Source organism: Podarcis pityusensis (assembly GCF_964106645.2).
Source record: "Podarcis pityusensis genome assembly, chromosome: 3".
Classification (NCBI taxonomy): Eukaryota; Metazoa; Chordata; class Lepidosauria; order Squamata; family Lacertidae; genus Podarcis; species Podarcis pityusensis.
Window position 1 is genome coordinate 57,035,991 of NC_138026.1, and position 16,212 is coordinate 57,052,202.

General features: G+C 44.4%; 1 protein-coding gene across 1 annotated transcript in view; it reads left to right on the forward strand.

Annotated features, from left to right (window-relative positions):
* The window catches only part of RSPO3 (R-spondin 3), a 65,184-nt gene that overhangs the window by 19,777 nt on the left and 29,195 nt on the right, over positions 1-16,212 (forward strand). Inside the window, exons 2-4 of the mRNA XM_080999758.1 lie at positions 6,112-6,300; positions 7,285-7,431; positions 15,415-15,612. Coding sequence (XP_080855884.1) covers positions 6,112-6,300; positions 7,285-7,431; positions 15,415-15,612 — 534 coding nt within the window. The remainder of the gene's footprint in view (positions 1-6,111; positions 6,301-7,284; positions 7,432-15,414; positions 15,613-16,212) is intronic.

The following is a 16,212-nucleotide window of genomic DNA, read 5'->3' on the forward strand; positions in this document are numbered from 1 at the left end:
AACAAGCACCAAAAAGGCTGTAATACATGGCTGGTGAGCTGTGTTCAGTTTGGTGGGTCACAATTTGTGTAGGCATGCAATAAATTTGAGTGACTACATTAAGTCTTGTTTCTTAACAGTGCAGGCAGCGCTATAACTTCTAAGATGGAATTATGGGCTTTTTGTAGTTTATATTCTCTGGGATGGGGGAAAGGGGACTTTAAATATGCTCCTGCTGTCCCCCCCCCCCGCCGTGGTTTCTATTTCTTAAAAAGCCTGTGTGACATTAAAACGCTTGCCTCAAAAGGCTGTATGAGATACTTGCTACTGTAGTTGTGTAAAGCTGATGGTATGAACTGAATGATCTCTGTACAGTTTGAAAGCTGATGAGCAAATAGGCAGCGTTACTAGCCAAATAGCTAAACTCAGCTTTTGGTTACATTAATACATACTCAGTAACTTCTCAGTATTTCCTACAACTGCATTTTTTGGTATTGTGCAAATTATCAGTGGCAGCTGTAAAATTTGGCAAGATGCTAGGGTTAATTGTAACTATATATTTAGGCCTAAATAAAGTCTGTGGGAAAGTTCCATGCAATTTTCATTTGCATAAGGCCTGTAGTTTGATTGCATAGTGGAGCCTTCCCAAACAGGAGCTTTCCATAACCTAACATTATAGTCCTGGTTCATACCTAACAGGAATCCATTGTTTGCCACTCTGTTACCTTAGGTAGGTACATTTCCCACCACCCCTTATTTTGGACAGCAGAGGATGAGATCAGAATTTTCCATTTCCATTTTTAAACATACCACAGTTCCCACACGGAAGTCCCAATTTGAAGAACCATGATTTGATTAAACTCCAGTTTGTTATAATCAGCCAGGTTTAAACTGTGGCTGAACCACTACATCTGAACGAGACCAAACACTTTAGAGCATGACTGATGGGTTGTAGCTGTGCTTCCCTCTTACTGAAAAGGCATCACAGACAAGATCTGAATAATCTATTTGATCAACTAGTTCCCTAGGCCAAAAGGCAATTTAGATGTTTTTCATGAGTAGCAGCAACTCTGCATTTCACATAACAAACTGCCTATAAACCTGGAATCTCAAAAGTAGGTTGTGATTTGTGTGTTGCCCAGTCAAAAGTTTCAATCTGTGCATGAAAGTCCATGGGACTCTTACGAATCCCAAACCATTTGTATAGGCATGAGTGACTAGATAATCATAGGAATCTGTTATGGCAACAAAGGGTAGGTGTATTTTGCTTTGCATGTCAGAACAATTAAAGATCCCCACAATGCCATCTTGAATGTTCACATTCTTAAAGGGGTACCACCAGAAGAAGCTGGCAGTAAATAATAGGACCGCCCTTGAAAACTGGATATTTTAACACAGCCAGTTTGTATGATGTGTGTTGAGCGAAAGGAATCACAGCCAGTTGCACCACCTGTCAGGAGCACAGTCCTGCCTCTGGGTGCATGTGCACAAATGGATCTCACATTTGAATAGTAGGTACGTGTAGGGAAAACCCCCCAATGTTAATAGGCACAAAATGAGCAATTAATATTCTGTTCCTCCACAATGCATGGCTGGTCAGATTGTCTGAGCCTAGCCCATAGAAGTTAATAACTTCCACAGTCCTCACTGTAGGGAATTCATTATTTTATTCCATAGTCCCTTAATTATTGTAGGCTCTTTTTTCTTGCATGAAAGAAAGGTAATCATACAGTCTGCAGTCTTCAATTATAAGAAGTATCAGATTTTATAGACCTCTTGTCTGAGTAGAACAGGGTCAGATTGGATTGAGAGTGAAAAGTAAGTTGCCTTTGCCAGTAACAATGGTAATTATTTCTAGAAATTTCTGTTAGTGCCTTTCTTGGGGGGTATTGTTATGTCGTGTGGATTTTCCATTCAAATAAACCTCAAGGTACATTGACCCCTGTGGAATTATTTGCATTCTTTCCTGAACTGATCTATAAATATAGGAGAAACTAGATGGTATATTGGAGGAGGGGGGGGGGAATATTTCATTCAATATGAAAATAATTATTATGCTTTTATATTATATTATTATTACCATTATTTTTATTTATTTATTTTAAACCAACTGGATTAAGCTCAAACCAGTTGTCATTCATGTGGCTAATCAAAGCTATTTCTATTGTGGTAAAGAAACTTAACAGACTGAATAAGTTTTGCAGACTTCTCTGGTAGATTTTCTCTTGGAACATTTCTCAGCAAATTCAAGATCCCAGTTTTCATAGTGCAGGTTTAGGTGTTTGACCTGTTATCGAAGAACAGACCCATTTTGCCTGATATATTATTTGGTCTTTAACATTTCGTACTCGGACTGCATACACCCACCCCAAAGCCACATCTGACTTAGCGCCTGATTTGGTGGTTCAGACCAGCCTGACCTAACCTGGAACAATCTGAACCTGACCCAACCCCTGGATCCATATCACGATCTGGAGAAAACAGATTGTCGGAAATCGCACTTACTTGTATTGGGAAATCCAAAATGGTCACATCTTTGCAAGACTGGGAACCTGTATTGGAATCAGATATATTAAATTTTATAGCACAAGTTAAACCTGGACAACCTCCAGTTTAGTTTTTATTCCATTTGAATTACTCTACTCTTATGCTGATTGGTGTGTCACAACTCTCACCAGACTATTTACCCACAATGCTAAATCTGGCCATGTCCCTCTTAGTGGGTTCAAAGCAGTGGTGGTGCCAGTTTGTTTAAATGGCTCCAAATTGCACCCAGTGAATTACAGACCAATAAGCATATTGTCAACCACTGGAAAACTGTATGCCATACTGTGGTGCCTCTGGATACGAACGGGATCCATTTCGGATCGCAACCTGCGTCTGTGGGTCGCGATTCGCTGCTTCCGCGCATGTGCGTGACATCATTTTGACCGTCTGCGCATGCACGAACGGCGGAACCTGGAAGTAACGTGTTCCATTACTTCCAGGTCACCATGGAGCGCAACCCGAAAGCACTCAACCTGAAGCATATTTAACCTGAGGTATGACTGTACATTGAAATTCTATATTGCTGAAGTGGATCAATATCTTGGAAGCTGAACAAATTGCTTTTCAAAAACGCTGTTTTCAATATTAAACAGCAACGTTTGTAAGTTTAGTTTCAGTGATATAGTCTTCAGAATTGTTTAGGCTCAGAAGGACAGTGAAGAAAGTATACATATTTGAACCTTCTCATTTTTAGGTCTCATTGGTGATGATTATGCATACATATGCAATGTGGAGAAGACAATAGGTTATTCTTATTGATTTTTCTTCTTTCATGGCTTGTGATGTTCTTCTTGGATTGGTTGAACCAAGTATTGTTTTAGAGCTGATTGCAAACGCACAAAACCTCAAGATAAAAACCTGGCGAACCAAAGGCTTATATCGCCTAATAGACTTTTATAAAAATAACAAACCCTTGTCAACACAAGAAATACAAGACAAACTAGAAGACACCCAAATGCCCTGGTTAACACAACACCAACTACATGCCCTCTTAAACAACCCAACAGTAAAATCAGCAGCAACTAGGCCCCTGACAACCTTCGAAAACCTCCTCCTAACAACAAAGGGAAACGGTAAAGGGACGGTATCCGCAATATACAAAATACTACTCCAAAATCCCGCAAATCCCCTAGACGCAATCAAAAAACAATGGGAGAATGACATAGGCTATGAGATTAACCCCACTCAATGGACCAGAATGTGGTCTAAACCCCCCTTTAAATCCATATCAACGAAAAGAAAAGAACTCACACTGAAACTCACCTACAGGTGGTACCTAACACCAAGGAAACTAGCGCTAATACACCCAGGAACCTCACCAAAATGCTGGAGAGGGTGCATCTCCACAGGCACATACCTCCACATTTGGTGGGAGTGTCCCAAAATCCAACTATTCTGGACAACAGCCATACAAGAAATATGTAAAATAACTAAGCAAGTAATAGACATCACCCCAGAATTGGCCCTACTAAAAGATCTTCCAAGACAACAATGCCCATTTACACCACAAAGAACTCATAACCCACCTGCTCTCAGCAGCCAGAAACACCATAACCAGACACTGGAGAGACCTGTCAGGAGTAAGCATGGACCAATGGTACCAAATAGTATGGGAAACAGCCCTACTAGAAAAATTAACTAATAAACTGAAACTGACACGGGGACAAACAGAAGAAGACGCCTTCACCCCGGTATGGCTCCCCTTTATCACATACACAGCCCAACAGGACAATGACAATAATCCACCAACAGCATACAAATCAATATGGCTAACCTGATCCAAAACACCCACCCACCTCACTCACACATGAAAACAAAGATCACCACAGCCAATCACAAGCAAACAATCACACCCTAGGCCAACCCCAACCTCTCTCACCACCAAAGGAACACAAGTGAACAACACAAGCAACGCTGACACCAAACTCTACATACATTAAACATAATAGAAACACCGCCACCCGACCCCACCCCCATCCATCTTCCCTCTCTCCACCCCCCCTTTCTTTTTTCTTTCTTTTTCTTCTCCCCCTAATGCCTCAACAAATGAAACGGATTTGTAAAAATGTTACATGAAAAAAAAAAATACGAGGCACTACACTTCTGTAAAACAAGAAAATCCTTAATAAAATATTTTTTTTTAAAAAAGAGCTGATTGCAAACTTAGTTCAATTTTTTTTTTTACGTAGGCAATAACAAAAGCAAGATTGCAAAAACCAGGTGAACCAAACAATAAAATAAGTAAGCCAAAACACAACAAATTACAAAACAATTAAATTTAAAATTAAAATATTCTTAAAACAACATACAGCATTCACATCTGCATAATATTGCTTTGATTTCTCTGTTGTCAATGCAAATGAAGCTACAGTGGTGCCTCGCAAGATGAAATTAATTCGTTCCGCGAGTTTTTTCGTCTTGCGTTTTTTTCCGTCTTGCGAAGCACGGTGTCGGAAAAGCTTTGGAAAAGCTTCAAAAATCACCAAAGTCTTCAAAAACCTCAAAAAAGGCTACCACACCGCGTGCTATGAGTTGCTCCTCGAAGTCAAGTCGCAACTGTATTAACGGTTTTAAGAAAAAGGAAACAAACTTGCAAGACGTTTCCGTCTTGCAAAGCAAGCCCATAGGGAAAATCGTCTTGCGAAGCAACTCAAAAAACCAAAAACCCTTTCATTTTGCGAGTTTTCCGTCTTGCGAGGCATTCGTCTTGCGAAGTACCACTGTACTTTTTCTATACTGTGACTATTTTTGCTTTTCAAAATGACTCCTCTGTGAAGGAACTCTTCCTCGTGTCTGTTATAAAACTCCAGCATGTTCTAGGTCACATGTTCAGTTTACGTAAGGCATTGGATAGGCCTTTTGGGCTTCACCATTGCCTCAAATGAAGTAAAACTGCAATCTGAACATCTCCACAGTATGAGATATAGGAAAGCAATAGGTAACACTGATGGTTTTAATAGTAGTATAATAATCTACTATTATTGTTCCTCTCAGTAGTAAGGTTTTGCAAAACACAGAATTCCCTAGAGCACAGTTTTTTGGGGGGGCAAACTTACTGGATCAGTGGATAAAGATTAAGGCTGTATTAGTCTCTCTTTTTAAAATTTAAATATTTATTCAAAAGTTACAATACAGCTTTGTCCACTTGCCATAATATCACAGAATGATCCAGTCCTCAATCTACTTACTTGGGAGTAAGGTCTAGTTAACTTATTGGAAGGAATATAATTTAGTAAGACTTTTGAATAACATGCACATGTTCTTGAGGTTGCAATCCTACAGACACTTCCTTGAAAGTAAGCCTCATTGCGCATAACATATTATTCCAAGTAAACATATATATGTTCAGGCTGCTGGTATATTTTGTTGTTTTTCTCTCTTTTCATAAGGATTGCAGAGCTTTATTTTGCACGAGAGTGATACTATTAATCATAGTAAAGAAATAATGCCCCTTGTGAAATGTGGGGTTCCAAGCTGCAAAAAAACCCCAAAAACCCTAATGAGGTTTCAGCAGAAGATTTATGGATTACGGAGATGTTATCTAGCTAACTCCCCTTTGTTTGTTTGTGTTACTTTTCTTCTTAGTGAATCTCGATATGAGCCAAGACTGCCAAGGATGTGCAACATGTTCCCAGTTCAATGGATGCTTAACATGTAAACCTCGACTCTTTTTTTTCCTGATGAGGAGTCAAATTAGAGAGATAGGGATGTGTTTTTCATCCTGCCCCAATGGATATTATGGACAACGGTACCCAGAAAGAAATGAGTGTAAAAGTAAGTCGAAGGAAAAGTTGCAGCTACTCTTTTTATGCTGTTTTGTGAACTCTTGTCATGGATATGAGCCACTATTCCAATGCTACCCCATCAGATAGTCCACTGACAATGGGCTCCTCTGTTGTGTTGCTCTCTTCTTGACACCACCTGCTTCTCTGTCAAACCTGGGGGGGGGGGGCAGTGGGGCTCTCAATGACTTACCATCCATTTACTTTAGAGTTGAGTGATGGCCAGCCAAATTCCCAGTCTCCACCACGGAGCTCCTGTCCTTCACCTCTCCTGATCTCCTTTTAACTTAAAGTTAGTAATGTAGCTAAGCATAACCCTCAATGTTAGAAAAAACTGGTACAGCCCAGGAATCCAGTTTATTTGAGTTTATCTAAGGGAGAGAAAGCAGTGGCTATGCACAGTGAAAATAAAATGCTAAATATTGGTCTCTCCTAGGGTACAATATGTTGGCTGGTTGTCTTGCTATTTAAAAAATAAAATAAAGTAGCATAATATTTAAATGTTTGTTGTGTTGTTATTAATGATTATGGTAGGAATGATGAAAGTTTTTTATCTAAGACAAGCCTCATTTTAAAAGAGATGTAAAACTACTATGGTAGTATGTGGGTAATGGGTTTTGTGAGGTTGCAAAGTGGCAGGACCTGTTTCCTTGAACCTTGATCCTGGATAGAAAATTATACAATGGGACATAGTATGTTGAGTGTGCTTCCACAGAGGCTTAACCACTCAAAATGATTCTGTCTGTATGCACCAAGCTTTATAGGCTAGCCACATTGAGAAGCAGAAAGATCATGGGCCAGCCTAGAGCTATAACTGTCAGTCCTTCCAGCCAGATTCTTCTTGCAATGGGGTTGACTCGAGCATCTTCAGTTGCTGATCCCTAATGGATACAAACTCTGTCTTGTATATGGCACCACACTAACTTAAGTAGATCATGGTATACATGGCAGTAATTGCTTATTTCTCGCCCTTCAGAATGTAAAGCTGACTGTGAAACCTGCTTCAATAGAAATTTCTGCACAAAGTGTAGAAATGGGTTTTACTTACACCTTGGAAAGTGCCTTGGAAACTGCCCTGACTGGCTGGAAACCAACAATCACACTATGGAGTGCAACAATATTGGTGAGTAAGCTGTCTGTCCCAAAAAGCTGTACCCAGTACATCATTTCCATTTGTGGAATATAGTCTCTGTTGGTTTTTGCTTAGACATGCAGTTTAAATCTTGCAACGGGGAAATATTCACAAATAAAATGTTTGTACTTCAGAAAAGGGGTTTCCCACCTTCGTAGACATTTGAAAGATTTTTTGGGGGGAGTGTTCTGTGGACTTACTTGTTATGATGGTTGTCATAACTTTTTCTGTGGTTGTATGAGTATGGTGGAGGCCTGCTGGTGTATGGTAGTATTCCTGCTAGCGGATCCTAGTTGAAATACAGTAAACTGAGTGTTTCAAAAGCATGGTGGGATGGGATGCACTGGATCCCAAGCCAGTCTTACAGACATTGATCACCAACATCAGACTTCATCAAGATCACTGTACCAGCTTGGAACTCACAATGGGGTGAAGCCTGGTTGTCCTGCCCCCTCCCTAGATTTTCTGCTACTGCCACCATGAGCAGCTGGGCTGCATCATTTGAATTAAATCCTAAAGTACCAATTCATTTCAAAACATAATACCACAACCCAAATAAATAATTCATTTTTTTTCAATTCTAACAGTTGTGCCATTTTAAACTCACTATATAATATGTATATGCATATGTATATGTATATGATGTATATGTATATTTATGTGTGTGGGGGGGGAACCAGTGGCCCATCAGATGCTTTAATTTCATTTCACTTTTGATTTGCATACCACCTTTCTATACACAATGTGGTTTACAAGCTGGAAAAAAAGCAGAATATAGAAGATCACACCCACTTATAACAATTCAATACGAATGTTGTTGAACTCCCAACTTCCTTCAGCCTCAGCCAGCATGGCCAGTGGTGTGGCATTATGGGAAATGAGCAACATCTGGGGGAGGGTGCTACATGTTCCTCACCCCTGTGTTAAAATACATAAACCAGAGTCAGGTATGACAAAACTTTCTGGCGCAGTTTATTATTACAACCAGCAACCAGTTCCTCAAAAGTGCCAAGTGCAGGAAGTGGCAATCAGATTTCTTGGACCCTGTAGTAGATGATCTGTCTCACATGCCCCACTGTGTATTATTTCCTGGTGCAGTTCTTAAAAGCAGCAACAGAGACAGGGTTGCTGTTCATTCTCTTCCCCTTTGCTCTGGATGCTCCCGGTGCTTCCATACAGTTCAAGTGTATCTATTTTTTATGTGTGCATTTATATTTTGACACATGAACTTATGTCTACATCCTCTATAAGGCATTGCAAGTGTTTAGTCAGAGATGACTGGTCACAACTTGGATCCATTCAATGGCCTCATTCTGCAAGAACCATGTTTATTTGACCAATGCCTAAATCTGTACATAGGAATCAATTCAGCCAGTGCTACTTTCCAAGGAAAGCCTATTCGTTTAGTTCAAGCTTTTTCTTCTTAGGAGTTGTGTTTACTAGATTACATGCTTAGCATATTGATTCAAGCTTTCTGCTGCGAGCAGGTGTGACTCTCACCAAATTAACAGAATCACACCTCTGAAAGCCCATGTTAATATGTCTCAAAGAGTACAGAACATATCAAGTTATGTCTAATCACACTGATGTGCTAAAGCCATCACTATAAGGTTACCATTAGTAGTAGGACCTCTGTTGCTGAATCTTGCATCTTACATTTATCTGAAATACTTGAATGATACTGTGATGGGACGATGAGCTGCTTGTGTGTAAAATCCTAGTCCCTCAGAGTTTGGTCAAGTTTGCAAACCTCTGTCTGTAACGGAGCCCCTTAAACATGGCTCCGTCAGTCGCTGGCAGATTCCGACAGTGGTTGCTTTCGGAATCGCTTCCAACATAAAAGCTCCTTAACGGAAACACGTCTTCTGGACTCTCTGCGTGACAGTTTCCGGCGAGGAGTGGGTGTCCCTACAGGAGGTCCTGAAACCTCCCCACTGTTTTCGCTGGAAGTGTCTCTGAGCCATCCCTCCAGCTCCCTTTCCCTCAGCCCAGCTCCTCTCCCCCTACTGGTTCCCTCTTCAGCTGCTGAGTCTCTCCCAACCTGTGTGAGCCCTTTCACTTCCCTTCCTTCCGATGGCAGTTCCCTGACATCCACCTCCCCTCCAGGGCCCCCTTCATCCCCTCTCGCCCCCTCCTCTACGGGCGGTGAGGAGGCAAAACCCCGGAATGAACTTCCTTCATCTTCCGATGTCCCGAACACTTCTCTCCACCTGTTGCGGTTCCTGGTCTCGAAGTACTCCTCCTCCTCAGAGTCCATCTCCCCTTCCCCTTCCGATTCCGAGAATCCTTCCAACTCCTCCTCCTCATCGGTGGTCCCAAAGTATTCCCTCCGGAACCTCTCCACAGGCTGAGGTTTCCTTGGGAACCTTTGATGGAACGTTTCTATCAATACCTCGTCATTGATATCTTCTGCCATTACCCAAGTGTTTTCTGACTCCGGTTCTCCTTCCCACGCTACCAAATACTCCACCTGATCCCCCTTCCATCTGGCGTCGAGGATTTCTGCCACATGGCTGCTGCATTCCCTTTCTTCTATGACCGGTCCCCGAGTGGCCATCCCTTCTCGTCCCCCCTCATACGGTGACAGTAACGACCTGTGAAATACTGGGTGCAGTTTCATGTGGTTGGGTAACCGGAGCCTGAAAGCCACTGGGTTGACCTGTTGAATGACCTCAAAGGGACCCAATCTCCTGGGTCTTAATTTCTTACAACCTCCTTTGAACGGCAACCCTTGGGTTGACAGCCACACCCTATCTCCCACCCTTATGGTTTCACCTTCCCTTCGGTTCTTGTCTGCCTGCCTCTTGTATTCTTCCTTCGCCCTTTCTAAGTTGAGTTGGAGCTGACGATGGATTGCTTCCATTTCTTCTACAAAATGCTCGGCTGCCGGGACACCCCATCTCTCCCCTTCTCCCCCTGGGAAAGCCCTGGGATGACACCCATAATTAGCCAAGAAGGGGCTCATCCCTGTGGACACATTCTCGGCATTGTTGTAGGCAAATTCCGCCAGCGCCAACTTTTCTACCCAGTCATTCTCTCTGTCATTGACATAACACCTCAGGTATTGCTGGAGGACCCCGTTTGCTCTTTCCGCCTGCCCGTTGGTTTCAGGGTGCCGGGCAGTCGAAAAGTTGACCTCCACCTGCAGTAAGCTCATGAGCTTCCTCCAGAACCTGGAAGTAAATTGTTTTCCTCGGTCTGAGACCACCCTCAATGGCACCCCGTGCAACCTAAAAATGTGTTCTACAAATAACTTCGCTGTCTCTTCCGCCGTGACTGCATGCGAGCAGGCTACAAAGTGGCACATCTTTGTTAGTAGGTCTACCACCACCATGATGGCTGTTTTCCCCTTGGACTTCGGCAGATCAGTCATAAAATCTATCGACACTGCCTCCCAAGGTCGTTCTGGGGTTGGTAAGGGTTCTAATAGCCCCGCCGGTGCCCGCCTCTCCCCTTTGGCTCGCTGGCATTGCTCACACCCTCTTACATACTCCCGTACATCTTCCCTCACCTTAGGCCACCAAAATTCCCTGGTGACCAACCACATGGTTTTGTGTTGTCCAAAATGCCCCGCCGTGGGGCTGTCGTGCAACTGCTTGAGTACCCTCCCCCTTAAGTCTCCTTCAGGGATATACAGTGCCCCTTTGTAATACAAAGCTCCATTTCTTTCCTCGAAACCCCCTGGTTCCTCTCCCTCACCCCTAAGACCTCTGAGCTTATTCTGGGCGTATTCATCATTCTCTGTTTCCTCTACCAGTTCTCTTTGTCCCACCAATGCCGCCCCACACACCCAGCGGTCCTCTGGAATGACATGTCTCTCTTCGGGTGCTCCCTCCTCCTCCAAATATTCAGGTTTGCGTGAGAGAGCGTCCGCCCTAATGTTCTCTGGGCCTGGCACGTAACAAATCTCAAAGTTAAATTTGGAGAACTCCTGGGCCCATCTCACTTGCCGTTGGTTGAGCACTCGTGCCGTCCTCCAATACTCTAGGTTCTTGTGGTCAGTGCACACTTGCACCTTATGTTGTGCGCCAATTAGCAGGTGCCTCCATCTCCGGAACGCCTCATGAATGGCTAGTAGTTCTCGGTCATACACCGTGTAGTTCCTCTCGGATTTGTTCAGCTTTCGCGAAAAAAAGGCACACGGTCTCCACTCTGACTCCTCCTTCCCTGGCTGCAGAAGCACCGCCCCAATCGCTCTGTCTGATGCGTCAGTTTCCACTCTCATCGGTTTTTGTAAATCCACATGCAGGAGTTGTTGTTCCGAGGCGAAGGCCCTTTTTAGTTCCTCAAATGCTCGCTCCGCCTCCTCAGTCCAAACGAACTTCTTCTTACTGCTGAGACAGTCCGTAATGGGCGCCGTCAGGTGGGCAAAGTTTCGGATGAACTTACGATAGAAGTTCCCAAATCCTAGGAACCTCTGCACATCCTTCCTTGTTTTGGGTGTTTTCCATTCCAGCACCGCCTGGACCTTGCCGGGATCCATGGCCAATCCCTTGTCTGACAGGCGATACCCCAGGAATTCCACCTCCTTGGTATGAAACTGACACTTCTCCAGTTTCACCCACAGCTGGTTGGCTTGCAGCCTGCTCAACACTTCTCTGACGTCTCTCACATGCTGCTCCTCATTCTCAGAATACACCAACACGTCGTCTAAGAAGGCCACACAATTCTTGTAAAGCAAAGGCCCCAGGACGTGGTTCATAAACGATTGAAAGCACGCGGAGCCTCCTTGTAGGCCGAAGGGCATAACTAAATATTCAAATGCCCCCAAAGGGGTGAACATGGTGGTTTTCCATTCATCCCCCTTCCTTATTCGTATCAGGTTGTACGCCCCCCTTAGGTCCAGTTTAGTAAAAATCTTTCCCTTCCTGACCCTTGTCAAAATGTCGTCAATCCTGGGCATAGGGAAAGCCACTGGTTCTGACACTGCATTTAAGGCCCTGAAGTCACACACAAGCCTCGGCTTGTTCGTGTTTTTTTTATCCACAAAAAAACACTGGGCTGCCCCCCACCGCCCTGGACTCTCTGATGAACCCTCTCTTCAGGTTCTTGTCAATGAACTCTCTTAGCTCCTGCATCTCTCTGTCTGACATGGCGTACAGCTTGCCTACAGGGAGCTGTGCCCCAGGGAGTAAATTGATTTGACAGTCAAAGGGTCTATGCGGGGGTAATTGGTCAGCTTCCCTTTCGCTGAAGACGTCGCGGAGATCTGCGTATTGTCGTGGTACCTTCACGTTCTCCGTTACTTCAGTCCCTGCTAGGGTGGCTTGGGCCCCTGCCAAACCCTTTCCCTCTTTGCAGTGTTCTAAGCAATGTGCTGAACCAAAAGAAACCACTCTCTGATGCCAGCCCACCAGCGGATCATGTAACGCTAGCCAGCTCATCCCCAATATAATGGGAGCTCCTCCCAAGGTGGCCACATTAAACGCTATCAGTTCGGTGTGCCTTGCCACCTTCATTATCATTGGGACGGTCTGCAAGCTGACTTCTCCTCCCAACAGCTCCCTGCCATCGATCGTGGTCACCTGCAGGGGGTTGCTTAAAGGGATCGTCTGTATCTGGTGTTCAGCTGCAAACTCTTTGCTCATGAAATTGCAGGAGCTGCCTGAGTCCAACAGCGCCTTTATCTTTAGAGGGTGTCCGTTTGGCAGCTCTAGCGCCACTTCTATCACTAGGGCGGGTTTAGGAGATTCTGGCGTGGGCACTTTCACTGCTCTTTGGCCTGACTGCTGTGCCCCGACGGTGGCAGCCAGGCGTTGGCTTTTACTTGCTTCGGTATTTCTTCCTCTCTTCCCTCCACAGCTCCTACCATCCCTTGCCATTCCTTCCTCTGGGGGCAGACTCTGGCAAAGTGACCTGGCTGTTGGCAGAGATAGCATTTCCGGGCGCCTTTTCCCTCCTTCTTTCCCCCCTCACTGGGCTTTGAAACTGCGCGCGCGCGCGCTGTTCCGATTTCCATCGGCTCTGCCGGCGGGAAAGTTGGCTCTGGAATGTCTGGAATGCGGAACTCCTTCCAACGTTCCCCCTTCCCTTCCCGCCTCTCCAATGCTCTCGCCTCCTGGCGCGCTCCTATGGTCAGCGCTGATTTGGTCAGCTGGTCCATAGACTCCGCCCTGGGCGCCCGGGAAAGTTCGTCTTTCACAGCCGAAGAAAGCCCTTCTTCAAAAAGCATTTGAATGGGTTCCGCCGATAGATCCCACCCCAATTTATGGATCAACATGGTGAATTCAGTCCAGTACTCACGGACAGATCGGCTCCCCTGTTTGCAAGCCATTAACTGTCTGCGGACCACTCCCTGTTCAATATCGCTGGAAAACATCAGATCCATGGCGCGAAAGAACTTCATCGTGTCCTTTAGGACGTCACTATTCGCTGCCATCAGGGGTCTAACCCAGTCTCTCGCCCCCTTTTCAAGATGCCCAATCACGAAAGCCACTCTTGATTCCTCGTCAGGGAATTCATCAAACTGCAGATTGAGGGCATATTGCATCTCTGTCCGAAAGCCATGATAGTCTTTGGGCTCCCCCCCAAACTTCTGCACCAATCCTGGTACCTTTCTGACGAGCTGGGTGTCTTTCCCCTTTTTGTCTGCATCCTGAGCCCTCCTCTCCTCAAGCCTCGCCGTCTGCAGCGCTAGCTGGACCTCCAACACCCGGTACCTTTCTTCCAGGCTTGGACCCGCTCCAGCTCCTGCTTCTCCGGTTCCGGCTGGGTTGCTCATGATGCCTTCTCCTGCACAAGCTGCTCACGAAGACTGTCGGAATGCTGTGATGGGACGATGAGCTGCTTGTGTGTAAAATCCTAGTCCCTCAGAGTTTGGTCAAGTTTGCAAACCTCTGTCTGTAACGGAGCCCCTTAAACATGGCTCCGTCAGTCGCTGGCAGATTCCGACAGTGGTTGCTTTCGGAATCGCTTCCAACATAAAAGCTCCTTAACGGAAACACGTCTTCTGGACTCTCTGCGTGACAGTTTCCGGCGAGGAGTGGGTGTCCCTACAGGAGGTCCTGAAACCTCCCCACTGTTTTCGCTGGAAGTGTCTCTGAGCCATCCCTCCAGCTCCCTTTCCCTCAGCCCAGCTCCTCTCCCCCTACTGGTTCCCTCTTCAGCTGCTGAGTCTCTCCCAACCTGTGTGAGCCCTTTCACTTCCCTTCCTTCCGATGGCAGTTCCCTGACAGATACAATACTTGTTTGGCAGCTAACTATTTGCTAAGCTGTTCAAGTTGTCTCACTTAACAGCACTGAAAACCCAGTGTCATGCTAGGTGATGGTTTCCAACTGGCCCAAACAGATGATCTTGCATCAACCAATGAACTACTAGTCACAATGGCTACTACCCACAATGCCTATGTTCTACCTCCACTGTGCAAGCCTCTGAATACTAGTTGCTGAGAATCACAGGTGGGGAGAGAGCTGTCGCACTCAGGATCTGCTTGTGGGTTTCTCATGGGCTTCTGGATGGCCACTATGAGAATAGCATACTGGGGCGGATGGGCCTTTGGCCTGATCTAGCAGGGCTATCCTTATGTTAAGCTTTTTGCAGCATGGAGACAAACATTACCATTTACTAATGTTTGTGGATCAGAATGCTGCTAATGGCACAGAAACAGACGAAAGTGAAAAAGTTGGCAGTGCTACTCCATGAAATTGCCCTTAGCTTTTACACTCTGATTTGAGCAAGCACCTCATATGAAACAAACCTTTGAGAAAACATACATTCAAGATCATAAAGATTAATTTTCTCTAGACCTCTGACGCACATGTAGATTAAATATGTGATGTGCAAGGTGTGAAAAGAATATATTGTGTAAGTTCTGCATAAATTTGGGGCTATTTGGCCATACTTACTTGCTTTCTTTAAATTTTTTTTTATTAAAGATATGTGTGTGTGTGTGTGTGTAACAAAAAACTACATATAGCGTCTCCACTTTAAATTTATAGAGGCCATACTTAATTTATGTCATATTTTTGTTGCAGTGCATTGTAAAGTTAGTGAATGGAGCCCATGGAGTCCATGCATGAAGAGAGGGAAAATGTGCGGTTTCAAAAGGGGGAATGAAACGAGGAAAAGAGAAATCTTACAACTTCCTACTACAAAGGGCAAACCATGCCCACATACAACTGAGACAAAAAAATGTATTGTACCGAAAACGAGATGCCAGACAAGACAAACAGGTACTTGCGATCATTATTCTTTCATATTTTGGAACTGATGAATACCAATTCCTTATAAAGGCGTGATTTCGTTGGAATTTTTGTTGGGGCTTAATAGTACTTTGGTTTGAGAAAATCCTAAAACTTGGCATGTTGGGAATGTTGACTCATGATTTTCATTCCTTTAAACAAGGTTTGTTTAAACAAGGTATTATCCGGAAGCTGTAAGAGTCATTTATGCCATTATGCCATTCCTCAGTTGTGACACTTGGAGTTAAGTCACTGTTTAAACAGTCTGGCAGAGGAAGACTAGAGAATAGCTAGATATTCTGAATGCAATATTAGCTACAGTGTTTACAAGTTGTGAGTAGCTGAATACGATGACTAACCAAGCAAGCCATTACTCCAAGTATGGTCCAATTATGCCGGATGGCGTGGGGTGCAGGGAGGATATAAGCCGCTGCAGCAGCAGGACAGTGCCTGCCATATCCTTTCCTGATCCAGAACAGGAGGAAGAAAAGACACAACTCCCCAAAGAACAGAATGGAACAACAGTGACAACCACTATGTGCATAGGAGCACTGCTTACAACCCCCCCATATTGACTGGTGCAGGGATGTT